We start from the raw sequence: 27499 nt of genomic DNA, 5'->3' as shown, positions 1-27499 counted from the left end.
AATTCCGCCATCTATCGATGTAAAAAAGTAGTGCATGCACAAGTCAAACAATCACTTCGTGGCCGAATCAAATACTACACGTGTACGTGGGCTGAAAACAACTATAAAATACGTTACGGTGATGTAAATTTTATTCCAAACAAGTTTTTTGGTCGATTTAAGTAGCATTTCAGTTGTGAATATTTACACCAGTTTGTAAAAACAAATAGATTTCCCTTCATATAGTAGTTAAATTAGGAAAGTCCAACGAACATTTGAACGCAGCATTTTTTTCTCTCTCTACTGAGGGGAAGAGGGCAGAGGCAAAGCATTTCCTTTAATTTTGCATCAAAGTGATGTTTTTGGGGGGCAAAAACAATTGACGTCTGCTGACTGAGAGAGCCACAACGTTCATAAAACTGCACGTGACGGGAAGCGAGGGATGATTTTCAAATCGGGATTTTTCTCCGGCCGAAAGTTTTGACACAACTTCTTCGCCGCCCCTCCATCCATGACACCACGGTGTCACGAAGGAACATTTTCCCACGGAAAATAAAACAGCCACAGCCGTCACGGAGTCGGAAGGAAAGTCACTCCACATGAGTTGTATTTTTTACGGGACAAAGGCTTTGACAAAATGGAATATACTCTAAGGAAAAATCCACAGGAGGAGTGGCAGTTGTGATTTTTTTTTCAGGAAACACTCCCAAAGAAAAATATAACGGGCTTTGACCCTAGGCTTCAACAAGCCAAGACAAAAAATCTTTTAATTTCTCCAAAAATCTCTTTCGAAAAATGTTTTGGCACTAATAAAGTGGGACAATTGCAAAGGAAATCCAATGAGTGGGACACAGACAACCCTCACTGATAGGTAAGTTGACTATTTACCAGCATTGCATAATGACTATTTATATTGTGAACTCACTTTGAATGGACAATTTCGTAGTAAACTCTTGAGTACTTTTTACATCTTATGGACGCCGATTGATCAAAGTTCTAAACAGCCATAAGATGTGAAAAATCACAGTTAATAAATTAGCCATGGTGGCTAGTTTGCATGGAAACCTTAAATGTATTTTTTAAAAGTTTGTTCGTGATGCGTTCAATTCCTTACAGTTTTTTGAACGCTCAATTTTGATTTGATCAGATCCCACCGCCTTCTACCACATGTATATCTAAGATTTTAACTGTGTATTTTTACATTTTAGCACCTTTTTGCCGATCGACCACACAGCCAAGATATATGAAAATGGTACATTGTTGTCATGTGTAGTAAAAAAAAAGCCAACACTTGCCAAAAACCTCTGCAGATCCATTTATAATATCACCATTCAGTTTTCTCCATTGTTTTTAACATCACAAAAACCCTGTAGTATCAACATGGGTGTGTAGAGATTTTATAATCTATCTTAACTCATTGACCATGATCCACGTCCAGTCTACTTGAACATCAATAATCCTTGCCAGCCCTCCCTGTTCACAAGGATTGGACGTCTATAGCAGTCAACGGCTGTCTTTCTCTCGTCCTGGCACGATGCACAAGAAGAAGTTTGCCCCTTTGGAACAAGAGTGAAATTAAAGAGCTTGGTGGCAGCGGAGCATCAAAACAATCGCTCATTTGATTTCCTGACCTTTTTCAACAATGGGCCACTTTTTCCCCTCCAACCGCATTTTAGAAACAGCAAAGGGGTTCATTATTGGATATTTTACGGCATCTGGTCATACCTAGTAACTGAAGATTTGTATTATTTGCACGTGCTAAAAATATTAGGAAGCCAAAGTTAAACAAAAAGCCTTGGAAAGGTCAAAACCATATTTCATAAATAAACTTGTGATGGCTTCAGCCACTGTTAGTGGAAACCATTTTTCATGAAATAGTAACTTCTTATGATGACAAATTTCCCCCCCAAAACAGAACTTTCATTAGTCGGCAAAAAAGTGATAACATAAGAGTTCTTACGTGAAATAAATGTATTTCTTCAGAGCATCGCTTTATTGCGTATGCATTTCATGTGCTGTTGGTTTCCACATCTTGCTAAAGTTTTGGCTTCATTTGTGTTCTATTATCTGAAGCAGGAAGAGCAGGAAAAGGTTGCGTTGCCCGGCAACAGCGCTGCCAACTTTTTTCTTTCCTAGGGTTTCTCAGAGGAAAGAATCCGCTTCGTGGAAAAGTTGCTCGTTTCTATATTCTGACCATTGCGATGAATACTTGTTGAACATACTTAAGTAGTTAAGTGTATTTTTCGGACTAATTTGAACTACTTGCCATTTGTGGATCTGTAAAATCTCACTGATTTGCCGTACGAACCGGACAAAGACACTTTAGTCAAAGAGTGGACGGACCACAGGGCCCCCCGTTTACATCTTATCATTGCAACAACATTGCCCTCTGCTACGTAATTGACAAGATTTGGAAAATGAGGCAGCGGTTCTATAAATATTCTTCTAAAAAAAGAGAAAACAAACATCTGCGCTTAGTTCAGCGTTCTGTTTGTAAACGAGAATATTATGCAACATTACTGGAATTGTCACAATGTATTTCTAGGCAAAAGTAAGTAGGGCAATCACACACACACACGTAATCATGCTAGTTGTACAATACCGTTTCATATTTCATTGTGAATATTTTAAAATGGTTAGAAATCAAGCACATTTGTTGACTACAATGTTTTACATGTTAAGAAAATAGGGATCCTATAGTTAAAGAAAAAAAACGGACCCAAAAATGTATTAAAAACAGTTCTTAGACCAAAATCTCTCCAGTAGTAAAGTAGTGAGAACCCCAACAAACATATTGAAAATTGTTTCGTATACGTACAAGGTTTTTAAAAAGGTAGTATTTGGTTTTGGCCAGTCAGTTTTAAAATAACTTCAAGTTTAAATTGCTCTGCATTTTGCGAAATGCTAAAAGAAAAAGTATTCTCTCTACCGAGGCAAATAAATAAATGTATTGCATTATACAGTCATATGAAAATGTTTGGACACCAGTGATCAGTTTCAAGATTTTCTTTATAAATCATCGGTTGTTTGGATCGGCAATTTCAGTTTAATATATAGCAGACAAACACAGTGACAGACAGAAGTGAAATGAACTTCAATAATAACTGCAATAATTACTCAAACAAAAGTAGGCAGATTGCCAGTAACTGCACTGGCCACATAGTAATAATTTTCCTGGGTAGCAAGTGTTTGTCTTGGAATGCTGTGTTGTTCTTCCACCATGCAAACCACTCCTTGTTATATCAAAATAAAATTATATCTTCCATTTCCACACTGTTTCTCATAGTGGAAACTGACAGCTGAAATCTCTGAGCTAGCTTTTTGAATCTACTAAACAATGATGAAATTTTTCTGTTGGGGTGCCCAAATTTATGCAGCTGCTTATTTTGTTTAAGTAATTATTGCAGACGTTCTGTAAATCCTATAAATGTCATTTCACCTCTCAAATATTACTGTGTTTGTCTGCTATATGATATATTTAACTGAAATTGCTGATCCAAATAAACAATGAATTATTAAGGAAAATCTTGAAAATGATCAGGGCTGGCCAAACATTTGACTGTTAAATTGGCTTTAAATTAAGAATGTGGCATGAAATATTCTAAGCGCTGTTAAAAGGACTCTGATAATGGAGAAAAACACACAAAAAGACCGATTGCAAAGGCATCCATTTTTTGATGTCAGTTGTACCCAGGCACACACGTACACAAGCACAGGTGTATTAATGATGTCTCGATGAAAGGCGGGCAATTAAAGGATTCTCACATTTAATTTGGGTAAAAAAAAGGTCAGGTATTTAAAAATGTCTCACACTACTACTAATGGTCACTTGCAGGTAACTGGAAATACTGGCTTTTCATGTTTTTTTGTTTAATTTTAAAGTGTTTTTTATTGAATTTATTAGACAACATTCTGTCCGCTGGGTTGTCTATGACAAATCTGTTAGCTGTCTCTTCAAAAAGTCTTTATTTTCACTTGTTGAAACCTGTTGCCACCCTGAAATAGATATGACTCACAATCTGTTCAGATAATGCAGGTCCACTTTGCCGGCCCCCTTTGCTGCTCTTTTGGTCTTTGCTTAAGGACTTTTGCCGCTGTACAAAAGCCCCCCCCCCCCACTCGCCATCCTGACAGGAAGAGCTGACGTCACATTGAAACAATGTCCAGCCAACATCAGGCGACATGTCGGCGCAACATGAGGGCGCTCGCACGCCTCCTTTTACTAGTCTTCTATTTTCTACTTTTTGGGGGTGGGGGCTATCTTAAGACTAGGACAACAATCAGGACTCCCAAAAAGCTTCCTCCTGTCTCTCGCTTTCCGGGAATGTGCCCCTGGAAGCCCCCCGCCACCTCCCTTGTGATGCGGTGGCATTGTTGGGGAAAAACCCAGGGACCTCATTGTCACTCCAGTCCAAACAAAACCCCCTCCCGCTTAATGAGTCAAAGAGGCCAACCTGCACTATTCAGTCAAAAAACTTGAACCATTAAAGGTGCAGAGAAATAATAGAGAAAGTGACTTTAAAATGATAACAGACCATATTTTCAACATAAATCCACCTAAAAAAAAACCTACAGAAAGGGCTAAGCAATGAACTTAGATCCTACTTTCCGTATTTTCTCACATATAAGCAAGAAATAATGACAGCATCAAGGGTACGGCTTATATGAGCACAAGACTTATAACTCTTTCGCCAGTAAATGTCAGCAAATTAACATTGACTATTTTTTGGTTATTTTCTGTTTTGCAGTGAGAAAACAACCATTACTGGATGAATGACTAACTTCCTTATGATATTGACCCTAATAATGTGCTTTTGATTCATACAGTGCCTCAGAAATTTCACATGCGATGATTTTTCTTAAGATTTTCCCTTCAAAGTAACACATTTGTACTCCCTATTAAAACCATGAATATGGAGGTGAAAATTGTCAACCAGGGGGCGGCCAATACGTGATAAATTGTAAAATTCAATATTTTTAAGGCAATTTCAAGGGTGCAGCTTATACGCGGGGGACGGTTCATAGGCGAGAAAATACGGTAGTCTTCCATTCTTAGCTAGTGTTGTGCTTGGAAGCTAGAAATGAGAATTCTGGTTGTGATGTCACAACCAGATTTACTGAAAAAGTGGGTGTTACCTGCTTTGGTGGAATAAATGTGAAATGGTGAAAAGCAGCCACATTTGATTACCAAATTTGTTTTCTACACATAGTCGAATCAATTTTGTGCAAATATTTGACATGGTCACCATTTCATCGCACCTGTATTGAGCCCTCCAAACTAGTAAATTTTTGTTCTTGTTTCTGCAGGACCCCGAACATTCTCAACAAAGATCCTCCAGAAAGGAAGCCAAAAAACGACAAATGCGGAGTCTCGCTCAAACACGAATTTGACCCCACCGGTAAGAAACTGGTGTCAGAACACTGCTTTGCTTAAAAGTGCGTCATCACCTTTTGTAGCACAAAGTAGGGCAAGTTTGATCTAAGCTTACTTTCATAGAAGTCATTGTTTAAGGTGAAACCGTTCGATTCTCGCATGGCTCATTTGAAGTCGGAAAATGTTATTTTGCGGGCCAAGTGTGAATCACGGGGCTTTGGCGGTGTCACAAAGGAAGGGGAAAAAAGCAATTACACTATCCTGAGTGTTAGGCGAGTTGATAATCATGTGACTTGATTAGAAACAGATGAACTCAACCTCCTGACTGTGCGTTATTACATTATCATGTTCACCAAAGAACATGCAGATTAAATCACCTCAAGCGGTATTTTATTGAATTTGATCGATTGAATTTTTGCTAAGCCACACCCCATAGTCATTTTCTGTGTAAAATAAACCAGAAAAACTTTTAATCCCATTTCGCTTTTGGCTATTACAGAGGGGGCCATTGTTTTAGTTCAAGAAATTGAAATAGTTTTTATCGGAAAATAGTTCAACTACGCCGTAGACTAAATTGGTGCAACAGGAACATTGTCAATATGAGCCAAAAGTAAATTTCATTCTGACCAAGCGTTGAACTGAGTGAACTGTGCACATTGAAGGAAGTAGACCCGCTGCTAACTAGCCCATTCTGTTGTTTTGATTTAAATGTTTCACAAAAGACTGCACAGACAAATGTGCCCAATGAATTCATTTTTTTTGGGTGAGGCTAAACTTCAGTAAAATGTAACATTGTATTCAGGCTTGAGTTAGCAATGCCATGGGAAGCAGAACAAAGCTTTAGCTGGGCTTCTTGCAATTTCAGATCATATATTATTACTTTTTCTATCGCCATGCTTGCTTGTAGAGAGAGTCAAAAGCTGTAAGTGTAAGATATTTAACAGATGCAATGATGATGGAGTGCAAGTTGCTTCCATGTTAGGCTCTCCTCTTTCACTCAGTCCTGGCGGCCGTGTTATGGTGCTCCAACCTCAGATTTGCACTTGTACGGGTAAAATCTAATGTCCTTCATTTCTTAATCATCTTATGACCCATTTTTCTTCAATTTCGTGTTCCAACGCTTCACATGATAAACACAACGAGTACATACTCTTTCAATTAAGTCATTTGACGTCTGCCACCACCTTTCCTCCTGTTACGTCATCAGTTTTTACTTTTTTTGTGCAGCTAACCCCTCTGTGTCTTGATCATTTCTTTTTTAATACTCTTTGACAAGACTATCAATTAAATGATATATAAAAATCAATGGCAGTGTGATTTTAATACAGAAGATTGAGTCATGTCACCATAAATGATAGGTGACCTGAACACATTGGCTGCCATTGACGGCAATACACGTCCAATCCGTTGAACAAGGAGTGGCTGGAAGCGATCAAACGATGGAAATGGATTTAACGTGTTAAAAGCCATTTGTGTTGAGACCCCCTTAACCTTTACTTCCTGTGTGGATGTTCTTTCCCACCATGTGAAACATGAGCATATTTATCAGACTAAATGCTCGGCGGTGCTTAATCCGGTTTAATCCGTGTGAGTTTGCCTCTTTCTAATTATGATTATGATTAAGATGAGTACCACGTGGTTTGTGTTTGTGTATGACAGGCCTTGTCCAGCGGTGCGTGATAATCCAGAGAGATGAAAATGGATTTGGGTTGACAGTGAGTGGAGACAACCCTGTGTTTGTCCAGCTGGTCAAAGAAGGTGAGGATTTCACATACTGTGCTCCTGCACCCCGATGGGTGCACCTGTGCAGCGACATGACTTTTGGTGTGTTTTACGCTTACTAGACGGAGCTGCAATGCGAGCAGGTGTCCAGACTGGAGACAGGATCATCAAGGTGTTGATTTTATTTCATATTTTACATTCGGGAAACAACATCTTAAACACAATAACAAATGTGTTATTAAATTCATTTGGGAAGATATATATGGGGTGGTTTCACATTATTAGCAGTTTTTGCAATTTTTACAGAGTCAAACACAGTTTAATACATTTACCAAGAGCAAAAAAATGTTGGTCGTATGTTAAACTGTGCAAAATCTTACAGTAAAGTCAACATTTAGGATTACACAAACATTTTAAGGAAATGGTTTTAATTGTGTGGTGCTTTTTATTACACTGCATTCTTTTTAATATACTTGAAACTTGGTGGAATTTTACATTTTTCTACATCAATTTCAACAGAATGTCGACTGAATTTTAGCTTTTTGTTGGGGCCATATTACCATATTTTCCATACTATAATTCACAATGTTTACATAGTTTGGCTGGGCCTCCAACGTAGGTCTTTTATTTTTCCCCACGATTGCCAACAGCCTAATGTTGTTTTTTTGGCCCTCGTCATCCCAAAAAGTGTTAATATGTTACATTAATAGGTGATTATTTTGTCTATGGTTCCCCATTTTCCAGTTACTTTAATGTAAAACATTTGTTTTGGTTTCCGATTAATTAATTAAAAAACTCCCCCCAACAATGTAACACACTCCTGTGCAAATTGAATATTTATTTTTCGCTTCCATTGTGGATTCGTTGGGTAGTGTGACTTATAGTCACAAAAATACTGTAGTACACATTATTTTTCCCCCTAATAATGGTCCTCATGTATATGTGTAGTATTATATGTAAATGTACCATTACATAAAGTGATTTTTCTTTTCTTTTCAGGTTAACGGGACATTAGTTACACACTCCAACCACACAGAGGTTGTAAAACTAATCAAATGTGAGTACGTTTCAGATCTCAGCCTAAGCTACAGGATACCTTATTCAAAATTTGTATATTTGACACCCTTAGCTGGGTCCTACGTTGCGCTGACTGTCCTGGGAAGACCCCCCGGTCTTCCTCAGATCCACTTGGAGGAACATGAGGAAGACGACACATTGGACGAGGAAGAGCAGGGTGACAGCGACCAATCAACGCACAACTCACTCGTTGGGGATGGACAAGGAAGCGCCCCCTGTAACCCTGAGGGTCAGCTCCACTCCTCTTTTCTGGATGGGGTAAGAAATTGAAGGTTTTTGGTCGTGGAAGAGGAGTCAAATGCCCCTACCTACCCTGTCAATACACATCATTTTAAACAAGCAGTGCATAAGACAGTTTTGCTTCATACACTCTGTTGTTTTTGCTTTTCTTCTGGTTCAGGATGGATCCTCCAGGATCCCCGAAACCGGGGAGGGGAACTACGTGGACGCCAATAGCGACGGGTTTAGCAGCAATAGCACTCCGGTTAGTTCATGAGAAAGGTTGAGATTCTCGCGTAAAACCTTATTTTAGTGTGTTGAAAGTTTACTTCTCTAAAGTAAGTATGGTGTTATCTAATCAGATCAAAACAGGAAATGTGTGCACCCGCTGATCTTTGGTAACAATGTTCTCATCGTAAGCGTCTTTAAATAGCCGCCCAGTCGGCTTTTGGGGAGAAAAAAAAAAAAGAATTCCCCCTCACCAGACCAAACAAGCAATTTAGACTAATTGTGATGATGTAGTCAGTCTATGTTTGGATTAGCCGCGTGTTCCTGGACAAGGTTAACTCATTGGCTGCCATTGACGGTGAGAGATGTCCAATCCATTGGACGTGCAAATTGTAATAAATGGAAGAAAAAACAAACACGTTTTAATAAGTGTGTATTTTGCTCTGAGAATTAAAAACATTCATTTTTTTTGTTTTATTAATCTCTCGTCATTGACGGCAAAAGATGCCCAGTCCATTTTAACTGGGAAGATGGCTTCCAGTCAAAATGGCTGAACGTCTATGGCTATCAAATACACATGACAATGTCCTTGACTTTGGTTATCATCACTCAGGACACAAGCACCGCGGCAAGTCCGCCATACCTGCTCCACCCACAAATCATTGGCGCAGAAGACGACTACTTTGACTCGCAGCATGAACAAGTATGTCAAAAAAATGTTGACTTTTTTTGGGCCAAAAATTCAAACCAGTGTGACTGTTCTCAGACCAGCGGACAGTGCAGCTGCTTCCAAAGCATCGACACCCTCAAGGGTCGGCCTGCCCACCTAGCTGTCTTCCTCCATCACGTCGTGTCTCAGTTTGACCCCGCCCCACTGGTACAGACGTCGTGATGAACGCTTTAAAGCAGTGTTTCCCAACCTTTTTTGAGCTGTGACACACTTTTTGCATTGAAAAAATCCAAAGGCACAGCACAAGCTGAAAATCTTCTAATTTAAATCTATGTTCCCTAAATTAACAATATAAAGCAGGAATCAAATAAATCCCCCAAATGATTCCAAAATCTAATTTTTCACACTAATCTAATGTCACCAATGTGTACGTGGACGGACCCTGAACAACTTCCGTAAAAGTGACGAAAAAAGTAACTAATGTAACGTTTTAAATTGCATAATTGCATGACTTATTCAAATCAAAAGCCTTTTTTATTCCCAATCTTCCTGAAATCTAATATGTCTATATCTAATACGTGAAAAGCAATGTTGTGCTCACACATACACACATCGCCTAAAGTTGTTCAAAAACCTTTGGTACACGTAATATAAAAACAAGAAAATTTAATTTAAATTTTCATAGCATTCCGACTTTTTATGAAGCCAAACAACTTCCGGTTCACGTTACAAAACATAAGCAACAAAATGACTTAAATCTCTGCGATTGGCTGGCCACCAATTCAGGGTGTGCCCCGCCTCTGGCCGGGAGTCAGCTGGGATAGGCTCAAGCACCCCCCGCGACCCTAGTGAGGATAAAGCGGTTCCGAAAATGAGATGAGATGACTTTAATCTCATTGTATTTCGAGTTGAATCTTGTAATAGTACAATCTATATATATATATATATATATATATATATATATATAGTATATTGTATTTTGATTTTACTCTTGTAAAAGTTGAATTTTATTCTCATCGTAGTAAGATTTTCTCTCAGAACATTACAATGTATGATTTGTAATTTCCCGCGGCACACCTGACCATCTCTAACGGCACACTAGTGTTTGGGAAACACTGCTTTAAAGAATGGACCGGGTGACGGAAGCTTTCTATTTATTTGTTTTAGCTTTGTTTCCTGTACGCTGACATCCACAAGCAAACCAGCTCCAAAGAAAGTCGGCGATTTTTCATGGAGTTTCATTCGCTCTTTATGGATCGGGCGGCGGTAGGTGCACGTTTGTTTCATTGAAATTTGGGTTTATCGCTTGGCTTAATTTTATTTTATTTTTTGGATGAAATATTTTTACACTTTTGGGTAATTTTTTTTTACATTTAGTCAGTTTTTTTCTGGGGGTATTTTCAATTTGGATTCTATTTTATCATTATATTTTGAACTTTTAGGGTATTTTGAATGCACCTTTTGTGCTGTATTAAAGATGGTTAATTGAAAATTTTATTACAATAAAAACAATTTGCACTATATTATTTTGGGGAATTTTAAATAATGTTTTCAACATGACTTAATTGTAAATTTGTTTCACTTTCATTTTTTTTGGTTTTGCTTTGTTATTTTCTAGGGTCTTGTTATTTTCTAATCCATTAATTGAAATTGATATTTTTTATTTAGGATTCTTTTGTGTTGTCATTTATTACGCCACTTTTAAAAAATGTTTTATTTAGCCTTTTATTTGCCTAGGGTGTTTAGATTTTTTCCCCTCATTTGCAATGAAATGCTATTACATTTTATTTTATATTTAATTGTATTACATTTTATGCCACTCATATTTTTGGGGAAAAATGAGGGTTACTTTAAATAATTTTGTAATGAAATACAATCAACTCTCTTTGTATTTTAATGTTATTATTGTTCCAATAATTCTAAGCTTGTCCCTGAATGAGTCTTTGTGTTTTTTCTTTGAAGAATCTGAAAGTCCCGGTGCCAGAAGCAGTTGCAGCTGAACTTGGTAATGAAAGAAACAAAGCATTTTTCTGACTACTAAATTTTGCAGAATTTGAAGTCGCACTAGCCAAAAAGTGCACAATAAAAGGGAAAGAACATAAGTCGGACTGGAGTTTAGGTTTCATTTTTTGGGGAATTTTATTTGATAGAATCCAAAACCAAAAACAGACAAGTCATCTTGAAAGGCATTTAAAAACAACTGAAAACAAAGCTAAAGGGCCACCCACTGCCAATCTTGTAATTAATAATCACTGTAAAAAACATGTGGAATGATATAATAATGTATGAATAATTTGACACTGGAGTATAAGTCGCACCTCTGGCCAAACTATGAAAAACAACAACAACAACAAAACATGCGAAATGTGAACAATTTGACACGAGTATAAGTCGCACCCCTGGCCAAACTATAAAACAAAACAAAAAAAACATGTGAAATGATATAATAATGTGTGAATAATTTGACACTGGAGTATAAGTCGCACCTCTGGCCAAACTATTAAAAAAATAAAAAATAAAAAACAACATGCGAAATGATATAATAATGTGTGAATAATTTGACACTTGAGTATAAGTTGCACCTCTGGCCAAACTATAAAAAAATAAATTAAAAAAAAAAAACAGACTGAGGCTTATAATGTGGAAAATCTGGTATTTATTTGTTAAGGATAAATGCATTACTGTAACTCTTGATTTCAAACTTTATTTTCCCGTATTGTTCTGACCCTGTTAATTTTACGTTTGTGTATCTTCATAGAGAAGCGCAGACTGGAGTTGATCCCTGAGGAAGTGTGCCGACAATGCACGCAAAGTTTACAGAACTCTCTGATGCCAGACCTGCACAGGAACCTGGAGGACTTCAGGTGGGCGCTGGAAAAGGGCACGTGAGCGTCGAAGCACCGCCACGTGTTGACCGGGGTCCTTTGTCTGCAGGCAGAAGCGCAGCATGGGGCTGACACTGGCCGAAGACGAATTGTCCAGGCTGGACGCCGACGGGGCCAAGGAGCCGTCGGTCTTGGACAGGGAGTGCTCGTGTGCCGAACACATTCTGTCCAAAATCGAGGACATCCTGTAAGACACGCACGTGCGCTATTCTTTGGGCAAAACTTGACCAGCTTTTGTTTTGATAAATGGCTTTTAACAGAATGCGGAACAAAATAAATGTAGTTTGGGGGGGGGCGGGAGGTGCTATGTTAACTTTTGAAATATATATTTTTGAAACGTTTTAGAATGAAACAATCATTTTAAGATTAATAAGCAATGTTGGGTGAGTTAAAAATAGATTGTCATCTAAAATATTGGACAAAATGTACATTTGTGGAAATGTTTTAAAGTTTGAATTGTTTTTTTAAAGTAATTTAAGATTAATAAGCATTTTTGACTAAGTAAAAAGTATATATATATTATAGAAAATATTGAAGAAAATAAATGTCCATTTTTTAAGATATAAAAAAATTAAATATCACATTTTAGAATGTCAGGCGTAATCATTTAAGATTAATAAGTGTTGAGTAAGTAAAAAAATAGGTTTCTATCTAAAATAAAGTCATAAATATATTGCACTATCTTAATATATATCAAATAAATTAAAATATATAATGAAAAATCACTTGTTAGTTTCATAGTTAAATGTGTTAAAATAATTTTATTTTATTAAATAGGAACACCAAAATCATAACCAACTGTTTGATCAGCTTTGTCATTTATGAATGTTTCAAAATAAATATATGTATTGAATTTATACATGTGGTTACCTTTGGCAATATATTTGGTTATCATTTGCTCTTAATAATAGTCATCGTTTAAATCAAACATTACAATAACTTTAGATGAACACCTTGAAATGTTTAATATTAATCCAAATTCATTTTAACCTATATTTTCAAGCTGTTTTAAAAATATTGCATATTGATGAAACGGTGTTTAAAATATTTCAAAACAAACTTGTTTAACACGCCACTCATACATCTTGCAGGTTGACGTCACCACCCACTGAAGAAGAAAAATGGTACGTTTTTTTTCTATGTGTTGCACCGATAACCATTTTGTGTCCCGATTCCGACAACCCGCAATATGTTAGTTACCAAAGCCGACAGAATATGTCTACCACATTTTTTAGTCAACATTTTTTTCTTTTAATACTAATCGACTGTACTTACCTTCAATTGTAAATTGTCTCGGTCAGACACTGTTTAACTCATGACATGATTGGCGGTCATAAACAAAGAAAAGATTCAAGGTTGAAATATTTTAATGTTCTCACCCATTTTTTTTTTTAAATATGAGAGGCTTAAAAGAGGATTTGGACAAATCTTCCTGTCTATAAATGATCCATCGTCTATCAGAAAAGTGGTCAATTCATTAATTGATTAATTGTGGGAGCCTAGTTGGCAGCCATATCGGCCCTCTGAATACTAACACGCGTCTAAAAAGAGTTTGACAACCCTGCTTTATACAACGTACTATCGATAAGTGACTGTATATGTGTTTTTCTGCGGCAGTCAAACGATGCAGTACGTCATCCTAACGTACATGAAGCACCTGGGCGTCAAAACCAAGGAACCTCGTGGTCTGGAACACAAACGAGCGCGCATCAACTTCCTGCCCAAGATCAAGGTGAGGTTCCGATGGCCGTGGCGACGGAGCAGGTTTCAAACCCACCATTTCCTTTTCGCTCGCAGAGTCGCATCAAGCCCGACAAGGAAGGCGAGGAAAAGGTGAAAAAGCCGCGCTTTCCCAACATCCTGGTCCCACAGCGGCGGCACAGCAGGGTGGACTCAACTTCGGGTAACAAAAGTAGATTTTTTTTGTTGAAAGTACAGTATTTTCTGCACCACACACATCAGAGTATAAGTTTTTGTTCCAACCGATCCAGCCCAGACAGTTTAACTAATTAGATTTTTGTTGAAACAAGAAGCACCTGACTGCAATCCACTGATTGGTAGTAGTAGTGGCAGTACTACTACTACTAGTAGTAAGTAGTACTAGTACTACTACTATTAGTAGTACTAGTATTACTAGTACTAGTAGTACTATTAGTAATACAACTAGTAGTACTAGTAGCACCAGTACTAGTAGAACTATTAGTAATACAACTAATTGTATGAGTAGCACTAGTACTAGTAGTACTATTAGTAATACTACTAGTAGTACTAGTAGCACTAGTACTAGTAGTACTATTAGTAATACTACTAGTAGCACTAGTACTAGTAGTACTATTACTAATACTACTTGTAGCACTAGTACTAGTAGTACTATTAGTAGCACTAGTACTGGTAGTACTATTAGTAATACTACTAGTAGCACTAGTACTGGTAGTAGCACTAGTACTGGTAGTACTATTAGTAATACTACTAGTAGCACTAGTACTGGTAGTAGCACTAGTACTGGTAGTACTATTAGTAATACTACTAGTAGCACTAGTACTGGTAGTACTATTAGTAATACTACTAGTAGCACTAGTACTGGTAGTACTATTAGTAATACTACTAGTAGCACTAGTACTGGTAGTACTATTAGTAATACTACTAGTAGCACTAGTACTGGTAGTACTATTAGTAATACTACTAGTAGCACTAGTACTGGTAGTACTATTAGTAATACTACTAGTAGCACTAGTACTGGTAGTACTATTCGTAATACTACTAGTAGCACTAGTACTGGTAGTACTATTCGTAATACTACTAGTAGCACTAGTAGTAGTAGTACTATTAGTAATACTAAAACAGACTGGCTAGGGACCTTCGCGCACCGGAGTTGGTCACACCTGCACTAGATGGGGCTGTAGTTTAGGAGTAGTAGTAGTAGTAGTAGTAGTAGTTAGGGATTGTGTAATACATCAACTAGATGGAACAGTGCTCAAGGGAATTTCGTAGAGATGATTAACCAATATTCCTTTTAGCCTTAATAGTGCGGAAAATACGTTGAGTTCTAGTCATCCGGATTGTGGCGTGCTTTTACAGTGGGCAAGGCGACGGAGGGGAATAAGCAGCGTTCCCCGAAGCTCCTCTCTCATACGACTTCGGAGCCCCCCGACTCGTGCCCCTCCAATCCGTCGGGAAGGATCCGCGGGAGACAGCCGAGCGAAGGTTCCGACGTTTTGAGCGCCTCGTCGCCTCACAGCTCGCCTACCACGTTGACCTCGGATGCCAGCGGCCAAGACTCCGACACCAGTAGGAAGAGCCGAGCGGGGAAACTACCGGTCGATGGCCTCCTCTCTTTCATTTCTTTCTGGGCTTTTTCCAGACCTCTCTCCATTCTGCGTCCAGCCGCGAGTCGGCGAGGTGGCGCCCGGCGACCCGCAAGATGGCGTCTGCAGCCAGGCCGGCACGCAATTCGATTTCACTCCTTCCAACTTGGAGCACTTGCAGGAAGAGGGAGACCACGATGCCTTCAGGTAGAAATGCATAAGACAATGGAGCCCTTTTTAAAATGAATATATCATTTAAAGGTCACATTTTTATTGATTTCAACATCTGTTTTTACTGTATTCCCCAATTTTGTGTCAATTTTTATTCATAGTTACACATTTATTTCACGTTCAGAAGACAACTGTCCCTGTAAGGGTTAAATATAAATTGGCAGAGTAAGTGATATGACACGGAAAGGTCAAAGGTCAGAAATGGGGTGACACTTTAAATTTGGCTGCTTTCTGGGTTTAGTATTTATTCATTAAATTTATACACTACTGCAATTGGCTGGCTACCGATTCAGGGTGGTATTCTTACTTGGCTGGGATAGGCTCCAGCACCCTCGGCGAGCCTTGTGAGGATAAGCGGTTGGGAAAATTATTTTATAAAGTAGCATTTCGTTTTGGCACTGACCCATCGACAGGATGGACGCGCCGGACGTGGCGAGCGAGGACGAGCTGACGTGCGAGGCGGCGGGCGAGGACGACCCGCTCAACTGGCGGAGCCTGGTGAGCCGCGAGCTGCTCGCCGCCCTGCCGCCGCAGGAGATCAAGAGACAGGAAGTCATCAACGGTGAGGCTCGCTCGATGGCGTGGGCATCCCGAGATCCTGACACATTTTTCTCCCTAGAATTGTTCTACACGGAGCGAGCACACTTGCGCACGCTGAAGGTTTTGGATGGCGTGTTCTACACGCGCCTCAGCAGGGACGCCATTTTGCCTCCGGATGACATCAAGAGCATCTTCGCCAACCTGGAGGACATTTTACAGCTGCACGGTGAGCATTGCGTTGGTTGAAAAATTGAAAAGAAGTTGTGGTGTTACTTTATTGTTGTTTTTAGCGTATTCTCTTGGTTTAAAAAATAAATAAACTGTAAATGTAGTTTGTTTATTCTACTTTGACATTTTGCTCTTTTTATTTTCAGAATGTTCGCCCATTTTTAAAATGTTCTATTGTAATGTTTTGTTTAAAATAATATTTAATTTTACTTTGGATCCTTTTTTGTTGTATTTTTTTACAATATGTTTTTGAGTATTTAAAAAAAAATCGTCTAAATACAATCGTTTATAATTTAATTTTAATTTGTTGTATATTTTGTCCATGTCAACTATTTTGAAATACATTTTTAATTCATTTGGTTTAATTTTGCCATTTTTTGCATATTTTCCAATGTTTTGGTACAGATAATTAGGTACATAATTTTTCTCCATTGTTGTTCTTGTTTTTTTATTGAGGATATCTTAAACTTGCTTTCCTAATCTTTTTTAAATTAAAATTTGCCATTATTTTCTGGGTAGTATATATTTTCTATATGTATTAAAAAATGGCAATTTTTAAACATATTAATTGGTCAAGATCAAGATTCATTCATTAAAAAAATGGCAATTTTTAAACATAGTAATTGGTCAAGATCAGGATTCATTCATTTAAAAATGGCAATTTTTAAACACATTAATTGGTCAAGATCAAGATTCATTCATTTGTTCATTGTCCGTATACTGCTTATTTTTGTCAGGGTCGTGGGGGTGCTGGAGCCCATCCCAGCAGACTTTGCGGCAAAAGATCAAATATTTGAAATATTATTTAGAAAGATTTTTCTGCTTGAAATAATCTTTCTTTGCACACTTTGTCCAGTTTCCTTGACGGAGCAAATGGCGGCCATCAGGAAAAGGAGCGAGACATCCGTCATCGGTCAGATCGGAGAGGATCTCTTGGCCTGGGTACGCTCGTGCGCTCAATCCCGCTCGTCGAAAACGATACTACGCCTCATATTGGATGTACGTGTATGAATTGTAGTTTAGCGGCGAGGAAGAGGAGAAAATACGGAGCGCGGTGGCCACGTTCTGCAGCAACCAACCATCTGCACTGGAGTTCATCAAGAGTAAGAAGAAGAAGGATCAGAGGTTCACCATATTTATGCAGGTGAGAAACACATGGGTGACGGCACGCCACGTCACGACCGTTTTGAGTGAGCGGCGGGCATTTTTTTTTTTGCCCAGGCGGCCGAGAGCGATCGGTTGTGTCGCCGCCTGCAGCTGAAAGACATCATCCCCATGGAAATGCAAAGAGCCACCAAGTACCCGCTTCTCTTGGAAAAAATCGCCAAGTACACAGGTGGGCACGCTTTCCATCTTGGGTTTGGAGTTTGGAAAATGTTTTGGGTCTTCAACATCATTTAGGTGTATTTTATTGTCTTTTTAGGGGATTTAAAGTAGTTTCGATTTTGTCAGCACTACTTTGCATGGGAATTTTATTTCAATCTGTTGAAGGGTTGGGGGTATTACGGTAGGATATTTTTAGGGATGTTCTGATCATGTTTTTTTTTGCATGAGTCACCTGGGTTTGAGTCACGATTTGAAAAAACTATATCCAAACTCTTCCCTTCATTTCAACACTGCGATCGGAAAAATTATAATCATTATACAAGGGTAATATCAACTAAGTGACAACAAGAAAAACGATCACAAATCATTTTTTTACTAATCAGTGTGCAGCACTAAAGTATAGTTGCAAACAAATTGTTTAATTTTTGGACTTTAAGTCGCACCGTGCAAAGAAGACAATGAAGAGAGGAAAAATAAGATATAAGTCGCATTTTTGCGAGGGCAATTTTTTATTTGATCAAAAACCAAAAACATACATACATTTAAAGTAACATTAATCAAATGGGTCAATCTGTTAACAGTTTTTCCAGATAATTCTAGAATTTAAAGAAAACATCGGAACAGGCTCACAGTGGTCAAAGAGAAAAAAAAAAAACATAAATATAGGTCACATGATTTGTCGCAATCCCAGCCGAATTTTAAAAAAAGTGTAACTTATAGTCCGGAAAATACGGTAAAGTTATACAGCAGATAAAAATCATTTTTATGAATTGAACTATTTTAGTTGTGATTTCTTGACTTTTTTGCCATTGTCATTGTTGTCATTTCATTTGATCCAATCAAACTTTTGAGCGACTTAAAAAGTTTTGACAATTTACTCTTCAGTAGGATGAGCACGTTTCATTGCAGTATTTGTTTTATTTATTTTATGGTCATCTTAATTTGCGTCAAGGTCAAATATCTGAGCTGATTTTGGTTCCTCCTAATTTTAAGACATCACTTTTTAGGCTTTTTGATACTCATTTAACCATCAGAATGGTAATATGGAGGATTATTGTCCTCATTTTCTTCATTCAATTTTTTGGTCGTCATGGCGATGCTACAGAGGACCAGGAGGAAGCAGACAAGGTGAAAAAGGCCGGGGAATGCTGTAAGCAGATCCTCAACCGCGTCAACCAGGCAGTTAAAGAAGCGGAGAACAAACAGGTAGAAATTGAGATTTTGAACCACTTAACCCTTTCATGCGCTAATTATTAGCATTAATTTCGCCCATAGAGGGGACTCACTTGAATATTAGCCGCTAATAGCACCACTAGACATCCAATCCATTATAACTGGCAGGGGCGAATGACCAGTTGAATACTTTACAAATATAATTACCGTGTTTTCTGGACTATAAGTCGCACCTTTTTTCATAACAATTGCAAATAGTATGACTTTAATGTAACTTTAACAGTTTTTGGAATAGCATAATAGGCCTTTGGTGGTCAGAGTTTAACTTGTGAATAAATTGCACTATTTACGTTTTTGAAATGGCCAAAATAGTCGCATTAGATTAGATTAGATAACTTTATTCATCCCGTTATTGGTAAATTTCACTGTCACAGTAGCAAGAGGGTGAGAATACAGACACAGGAAAAGACATTTTAGACATAGATAAATAGGCATGACTTTAGAACGGGGGAGGGGTCAAACTCACTTTGGTGGGCGGGCCACGTTCCTGCCAACCAGATCTAATGTGGGCTGGACCAATTTGATTTTTGGCCGGAAAAGTTAACTTATTGGCCGCCATTGACGGTGCTGGACGTCCAATTCATTTTGACTGTCAAAATGAGCGCCCTCAATGGCACTGCAAGATGAGCATCCACCGCTAATTTAAGTGAATTCAACATTAATTTAGATAATTTTGCTTACTCTCGTCATTTTAGAGTACTTGAGGGTCACTTTCAATACATTTTCGATCATTTCCTAGTTGATTTCTGGGCTGCTTCCTGTTTATTGGTCACTTTTGCTGATCTGGGGGCAAAAATAAACGCATGATTCTGCATGTACAGTCTGAATGAGCTACAAAAAAAGAAAACGTGGATCGCCTCAGATCCCCTAAGTCACATTTGACACCTCTGCATTAAGTAGTTCAAGGTCTGTCAACTTTTGATGAGCTGCCCCCTGCCTGAAAGGGTTAAAATAGCGATAGGTCCTTCCATTCTGCTTCCTGTCTCACTAAAGAGGCTGCTGGACTACCAGAGAAGATTGGACATCTCGTCGCTGAAACCCAACGAGAACCCGATGATCGCTGAGCTGCGGGTAAGGAAAACATCTGCTCCGAATCAGAAAGTCAGAAATGAAAGAAATCCAAATTTTGATGCTCCTCCAGAATCTGGATTTAACCAAGAGGAAGATGGTCCACGAGGGTCCGCTGTCCTGGAAGGTCAACAAAGACAAGAGAATCGGTACGGGGACGAACGCCGTGACGCCTTTGCGCTTTTCCTCATTAAGTCCTGCCTTGTTAGATCTGTACACGCTTCTGCTGGAGGACATCTTGGTGCTGCTGCAGAAGCAGGACGAGCGCCTGCTGCTCAAGTTCCACAGCAAGAACGCCGCCGGCGCCGCCGCCACAGACTCCAAGTTCAGCTTCAGTCCCGTGGTCAAACTCGGAACCGCGCTGGTCCGACCCGTCGCTACCAGTAAACGCTCGGCGACGTTTTATGCTCTCCGTCGGGTCACGACTTTGATCACCTTTCCGTCTCGACTTCAGACAAAAAGTCCTTCTTCGTGCTGTCCATGTCGGAAATCGGAGCGCAGATTTACGAGCTGACGGCACAGAGCGTGTCGGACCAGAGGACGTAAGTCAGGCTGGCGGTCCGCCGCGTCCCGCTTGATTATTCTTTAATGGATTTTTCTCGCCTGCAGGTGGCAGTGTCTCATCACGCAATGTGCCGATGCCATGAAGGCTAATTCGCACAGCGGCGACAACAACGCACACGGCACAAACCCGTCAGTGGACTTATTTAGGCAAATGTTTTTAATTGCTGGGGTGGAGAGTGAAAATGTTTTTAAAAAATCTTTTTAATTTTAAAATGAACAAAATTATTTTTTACTTAATTTTTTTACTTGATTATTTTACTTTTTTTTAACTTAATTTTTTGTTGAAAAGCTGTATTTTCTTTTTGTATATTGATTATATTGCTTCATAGATTGGTAATGCTTTTTTCGCATTTATTCTTATGAATGTTTTTAATTTGGAAAATTTTAGCTTTTACGATAATTATTTTTTTAAATTTAGAATTAATTGGGAATTTCTTTTTTCGTGTTTTTGACATTTATATTTTTGTTGTTTTCAAAAAATGAAAAAAGTATTTTTTTAAATGTTTTTTTTCCTATTAATTTTATTAATTATTAATTTTTAATATTTTTGAATTACTTTTTGGAGGGTTTAAAACGATCCCTTTTTCTTTATTCAGCATTTTATTTCATTGGAAGGCATTGGGAGTACTTTTGAGTTTAGTTGGTATATGAATGAGCTTTATTTTTTGAAATTATTTATCATAAATCTATAAATCATAAACAAATCATAATTCTATTTCTAATAAACCAAATGTTTCTCATCTTTTTTTATCTTAAACAAATAGTTTTCATAAAGAAGTGCAGAGAATTTTTTTTCAAGAATGTTTGAAACTGAAAAATATTCATTCTTTTTGTTTTCTTTTAAGATTTAGTTATGTTTTTTGATGATGTTTTTTTTCAGAGGTGAGCAAGAAGCCATTGAGATGATAAACTGTGAGATGGAGAAACCCAACAAAGACAGCAACGACATTTCAGGTAGCTCCGGCGCCACGTCCTCGCCAGAATGATAATATATTTGGTGACTCCTTGCAATGCTCCAACCCGCTTGATCAGAGTCGGTCGACGTCACGCCTCCCCCCGCGTCCAACCCCTTCGACGGCATCAAGTCGGAGGACGAGGATGAGGAGAAGGCCGAGGACGAAATAGGGGAGGAGGAAGAGGCCGGGGAGGTAGATGAGGAAGAGTTGGAGGCCTTCCTGGACGCTCAGCTGGAGGAAGACGAAGACGATGAAATCCGGGAGTCGTCCTCGTCCTCCAAAGCGGAAGAAGCACTGGAGACACGTGAGTTAGCGCCGATCTCAAATCCGTCTAACTCTGGGGTGTCAGACTCGTCGTATTTACGCTTTCATTCGCAATGTCTTCCAACTCGGCTTTCATAATTAATCGGCTAACGAATTGATAGCTTTTTTGCTAGTCCATAATTAGTTAGAGACAGTAAAATTTGTCCAAATCCTCTTTTTGGGGATTGTAATAGCAAACACTCCCTTGTTTTTTTAACATTTATTTTTTTAAGGTGAGAAATATTTTATATTTGCTTTTTTATCTTTTAATCTTTTGTTTTTCAATTAAAATGGCAAAACAATAAATATTCTATTTAAATAAAATAAATTAATGAGGGGAAAAGAGAGCTATTCTGGTTTTATTAATTTTTCAAATAGAAAAAACAACAACTAAATATGCAGTTTTAAAAGATGTATCTTTTTAATTTAAATTTTTCTAAACATTTTTAAAAATGTTTTTTTTATCTATTAATGATTTGTGCTTCATTTTATAATAAGCATTGTCAATAAATATAATTCATGTATTATTTCCATTAAAAAAGTGGAAAAAATACTGTTTTATTTATTTAGATTTTTTTTAAATACTGGAAAATGATTAAAAATAATATACAAAATATAGAAACAGGGTAAATAATATGTTTGGATTTAAAAATCAGTATTTTTATTTTATTTCTTGATTTTTTTTTAAAGGCGATTTTTTTCTTTTCAGTGGGGATACTGAAGCAGCTCCTCTTTAATCACATGATGAAGGACGAAAAGCCAAGCGCCCCTTCGCCCCACGGGGACACCGGTATCGAACCCAACAATGGCGCCGCCTCGTGCATCGTCTTCCAAAAAGAGCAGCCCCAAAGTCAACGAAACGGTAAAGTTTCCAGCCACCGACTATGTTTGAGAAAACAACCAATATGTGGGTACATTTTCATGTTGTACTCTGAAAAATACTCTGAGACTGAGCTTTCGGGGGTGGGAGTGGCTTAATTAAAACTCATACTCTCAATACGATTTATTTTATAATTCGAATCCCAGTTGGGAAACATTTTCTCTTAGTTGTTTCTATATATTTGTAGTCAACACCTTCCAAAAATGACAAAGTAAAGTCTGGCCAATTCGTGGTGTAGAGGTTTGTTCACCTGACTTCCATGTGGGAGGCTGGGGTTCGAATCCCAGTTGGGAAACATTTTCCCTTAGTTGTTTCTATATATTTGTAGTCAAGACCTTCCAATAATGACAAAGTAAAGTGTGGCTAATTTGTGGCGTAGAGGTTCACTCACCGGACTGCCATGTGGGAGGCTGGGGTTCGAATCCCGGTTGGGTAATATTTTCCCTTAGTTGTATCTATATATTTGTAGTCAAGACCTTCCAATAATGACAAAGTAAAGTGTGGCTAATTTGTGGCGTAGAGGTTCACTCACCGGACTGCCATGTGGGAGGCTGGGGTTCGAATCCCAGTTGGGAAACATTTTCCCTTAGTTGTTTCAATATATTTGTAGTCAAGACCTTCCAATAATGACAAAGTAAAGTGTGGCTTCTTCATGGCCTAGAGGTTTGTTCATCTGACTCCCATGTGGGAGGCTTGGGTTCGAATCCCGGTGTCGTTTGACTGATCACTACACTATGTAGTTCAGTCTATGGATGATCCTTTTTTCATTAAAATAAAGACTTAGTCATTTTTTTCAGCAAAACAATTATGTTCCGGTCAGCCTTCGGCTGACCGGAAGACAGTTGGGGGGGGGGTTCCTGGTGGTGTTCGACAGTCGGCCTTCGGCCGACTGCCGACACCATACAGTCGTCGACACCGGGACGTGAACCCTCGACACCCACGTCGCAGGCAGGTGACTAACCCACTGCACCACGAGGCGGCCCGCCTATACATGGTCATTTGGTGCTTTCATTTGAGGAAAGACTGAATGACTTAGTCTTTTTTAATGGCAAAATGGTTCATCGTCCACCGAGATTCGAACCCTGCCTGCCCACACGGCAGTCAGGTGAACGAACCTCTACACCATGAAGATGCCACACTTTTCTTTGTCATTATTGGAAAGTCTTGACTACATAAAGTTGTTTCTATTTAAGGGAAAAATAATTCCCAACTGGGATTCGAACCACAACTGCCCGCATGGCAGTCAGGTGAACAAACCAAATACAAAATAAACGTAACATGTTTTGAGAACCTCTTTATTCAAACTATTGTAGTGCTACCAACACACCGTACAACAGCATTACAAGCTGGCTAAGTGCAGTGGATGGTGCTCAAAGAGAAGCATGTTTTCATGCTAACACTAAGGTGGATGGTGTCTATACAGTGAAAATCATCTGCAACTTTTTCCAAGAAGTGGCCACACTTTACCTTGACATTATTGGAAAGTCTTGACTACACACGGTTGTTTTTATTTAAGGGAAAAATGATTACCAACTGGGATTTGAACCCTGTCGGCCCACATGGCAGGCAGGTAACAGAACCACTACACCATGAAGTGGCCACACTTTACCTTGACATTATTGGAAAGTGTTGACTACACACACACATATATATACCTATATATATACACATATATGGACATGGACATATATATAGAAATATATAGAAATAATTAAGGGAAAATGTTTCCCAGCCGGGATCCGAACCACACCTGCCCACATGGCAGGCAGGTGAACAAACCTCTACACCATGAAGTGGCCACACCTTACCTTGTCGTTTTTGCAAACCCTTGAGTACACACGGTTGTTTCTATTTAAGGGAAAATGACACATGAAAAGAAGGATGGATTTTGGTGAGTAAAATATGGCTATATTCCTAAATAATATTTCAATTGTATGAGGTTATTATTGATGATTTTTTATGTGTCGCAGCTGTAGCTGCAGTAGAGGTTTTATGGCCATAAAATAGTTTTTGAGGGTTGGATTGATTCCGACAGCTGAATGCGTCGCTAGGAAATTCACGGACCACCACTGCATTTTATCATGTAACAGAAAGGGTGTCAGGGTGTCCCCCACCTGCTGCCTGTAGTTGGCTAGGATAGGCTCCAGCACCCTGTGCAACCCTTCCTCGTGAGGTATGAAAAATGAATGAATATTCATACTAGTGAACTATATAAAACAAAGAAATATCCAGTGACAATAACAAAAACAACTTCAAGAAAGTCCTAACCAAGACAGAATTCATCACATGGGATGACCAACATTATTTTTAATTGATCAAAAAACAATTTCAGTAATCCCTCGAATACCGCAGTTAACGTAGACCAGACATAATCAAAAATTCACGAAGTAGGGTTACCCCTATTATAACTACCTCTTTTTTTCTTCAGTGCTGAGTCCTAGTAGCAAGAGTGGCTTTCGCTTACGAGTTTCACATGGATTTTCACATTTTTATGAACTTCAATTTTTTGGGGAAATTAATAAACAATTTTTAAAGTAATTAATAGCAGAAAAAAACAGGAAGTGAATTCGCGATAATCAAGGGAAGACTGTATTTCAATTTAATTTTTCCCCAACCTTATTTGTGCTGTTAGACCAGGGGTGGGCAAACTATTCCACAAAGGGCTGCAGTGGGTGCAGGTTCCATTCCAACCCATAAAGAAGCCACCTTTTCACCAATCTGGTGTCCTGCAAGTGCAATCAGTGGATTGCAGTCAGGTGCTTCTTGTTTTCTGCAGAAATCTTATTGGTTAAAGTGCCTTTGCTGGATCGGTTGCAACAAAAACCTGCCAAAAAATGGGATTTGAGAATTTTCTCTCTATCGGCAGATCCTGAAAAAGTTTGATTGCGACATCCCTAATGTTACGGCTGAGATAACATGGAATATACTTTTGCATTGTGAACGCAAATCTCCAGGCGCCGTCGATCCGGGGGGAGGTGGCGAGGAGTCGGAGGACGCCGACGCCTCGGCGGAAGCGGTGGACATGAGCAAGTTGCTGTCGTCGGAGAACGGCGGGCGACCCGAGCTCAGCAGACGCCTCATGACGCACCTGCGCCTTCTGCAGGCCGACTTGCAGTACCTCAAGGTAGGTAGAACTTTCTTTTCGTCTACTCATGGGTTGCATCCAAACATTATTTAGTTATTTTATTGTTTACATTTTTAACTTCTTTTTTATGTATTTTTATTTTATTTTGTGTTTACAAATTTTCTTTAGTTTATATGTAGATATATTTACATAATTTCAGACCAGTCAAAAAGCAAGTGGAAATAAACAGTGGCTTTATTTGAAAAAAAAAAAGGAAAAAAACGGTGGTCACTTAAATTTGATTTTTTAAGAAAAAAGTGGATGCACACAATTTCCTTTGACGGGCCAGAAATGGTCCTCAGGCCTTGACTTTGACACCCATGGGCTTTTATGTTTGCTTTTTTTATCTTTTACACTTTTGTTTTCTATTAAAATTGCAAAACAGTAAATATTCTATTTACATTTGAAAAAAGAAAACGGGGGAAAAGAGAGCTATTCTGGGTTTATTAATTTTTCAAATAGAATAAAACAACTAAAAATGCAGTTTTAAAAGATGTTTTTTATTTCAATTTTCTAACCATTTAAAAAAAATGCTTTTTAATCTACTAATGATTTGTTTCATTTTACAATAGGCATTTTCAATAAATATAATTCATGTATTATTTCCATTTAAAAAGTGGGAAAAATATTGTGATTTTTTTTTTAAATACACTGGAAAATGATTAAAAATAATATACCAAATTTACAGCAATCTACTGCAGGGCTTTTTGGAACCCTTAAAAAAATGGGGTACAACAACTTTGTGTTTTGAGATGAAACATTGTCACCGTCCATTGCAGGAAGTGGAGCTGAAGTACAAGAAGCTACTGGGGACGGCCAGCGACTGACTTGGTCGGATAAGTGTGCGTGACAAGTCGTACGAGTCTTCATTTTGCACACGTCTCATTCTATGTACGCTTTTCAGATGGTCTTCATTGAACGCACGCTGGTTGTTTTTCCACCTCCACTTTTTCTCCTTCACTGCTGCTGTCAAGCCACTGAAGTCATGTGACGCCTCTCCAATTCTTTCCATTTTAACACTGGACGCTCGCCAATTTTGCAACAAGCTCATGGACGGGACTCTGTGCTAAATCCTTCCTTAGTTTATACATATTAATGTGTGTATATATGTATATGTACGTATGTGTGTGTATATGCACACGTGTATATGTACATATGTATGAATACGTACGTATGTATATATACACACACACGTGTATAAATTTAAAACACCTATGTATATACCCTTGTGTCTGTGTGTGTGTATATATGAATACACACACATCACAGGCCGCAAGACTGCACAACTTGTGTCGCTTTTTCCCCAATGATTTAAAAAAAAAATGGATGTAAACCTTTAAACGTGATTGTTGGTCAAATTTGTACTTGCAAATTAACTTATTGTTTTTTGTGCATTCCTGTTGTAGCATGATGCAAAAAAGGCGCTAATGTACTCACTCATTATTAATCTTTTTTTTTAAATGTATTTATTTTTGTGTATGTGCAATTTGTGTTGTCTTGTTCAATAAAAAAGAGCACATTTTTGGGGGGTTTCCTATTTTTAACGGAAGGGAAAGTTGGTATGTTGGAACCGTTTTTTTGGGGGGT

At 38.4% G+C, this 27499-nt stretch overlaps 1 protein-coding gene across 3 annotated transcripts; it reads left to right on the top strand.

The window, feature by feature from the left end:
- The first annotated feature begins 60 nt into the window (after positions 1-60).
- arhgef12b (Rho guanine nucleotide exchange factor (GEF) 12b) lies at positions 61-27435 on the top strand. 3 transcript variants are annotated; one of them, XM_077591593.1, is made up of 35 exons: positions 61-850; positions 5287-5378; positions 7013-7111; positions 7198-7247; positions 8075-8132; positions 8205-8410; positions 8553-8636; positions 9213-9302; positions 9366-9476; positions 10437-10535; positions 11232-11274; positions 12028-12133; positions 12204-12341; positions 13246-13278; positions 13772-13886; positions 13952-14057; positions 15233-15442; positions 15516-15666; positions 16104-16252; positions 16310-16456; positions 17315-17400; positions 17477-17602; positions 17680-17794; positions 18890-18990; positions 20011-20088; positions 20159-20234; positions 20295-20468; positions 20540-20627; positions 20695-20778; positions 21530-21603; positions 21682-21909; positions 22618-22770; positions 25743-25912; positions 26692-26754; positions 26817-27435. In XM_077591593.1, exons 1-34 carry the CDS (start codon positions 819-821, stop codon positions 26737-26739), a joined length of 3720 nt encoding a protein of 1239 aa, XP_077447719.1. In that variant the 5' UTR covers positions 61-818; the 3' UTR covers positions 26740-26754; positions 26817-27435. The 3 variants fall into 3 exon arrangements, with proteins under 3 accessions (XP_077447719.1, XP_077447717.1, XP_077447716.1); XM_077591591.1 differs by having other exon boundaries at positions 20695-20796; positions 26692-26743; XM_077591590.1 differs by having other exon boundaries at positions 20695-20796.
- Positions 27436-27499: the final 64 nt, after the last annotated feature.

The sequence above is a fragment of the Stigmatopora argus genome, chromosome 22, assembly GCF_051989625.1.
Source record: "Stigmatopora argus isolate UIUO_Sarg chromosome 22, RoL_Sarg_1.0, whole genome shotgun sequence".
In the NCBI taxonomy this organism is placed as follows: Eukaryota; Metazoa; Chordata; class Actinopteri; order Syngnathiformes; family Syngnathidae; genus Stigmatopora; species Stigmatopora argus.
The sequence above is the reverse complement of the archived record's forward strand: the minus strand, read 5'-3'. Positions and strand labels throughout refer to the sequence as shown.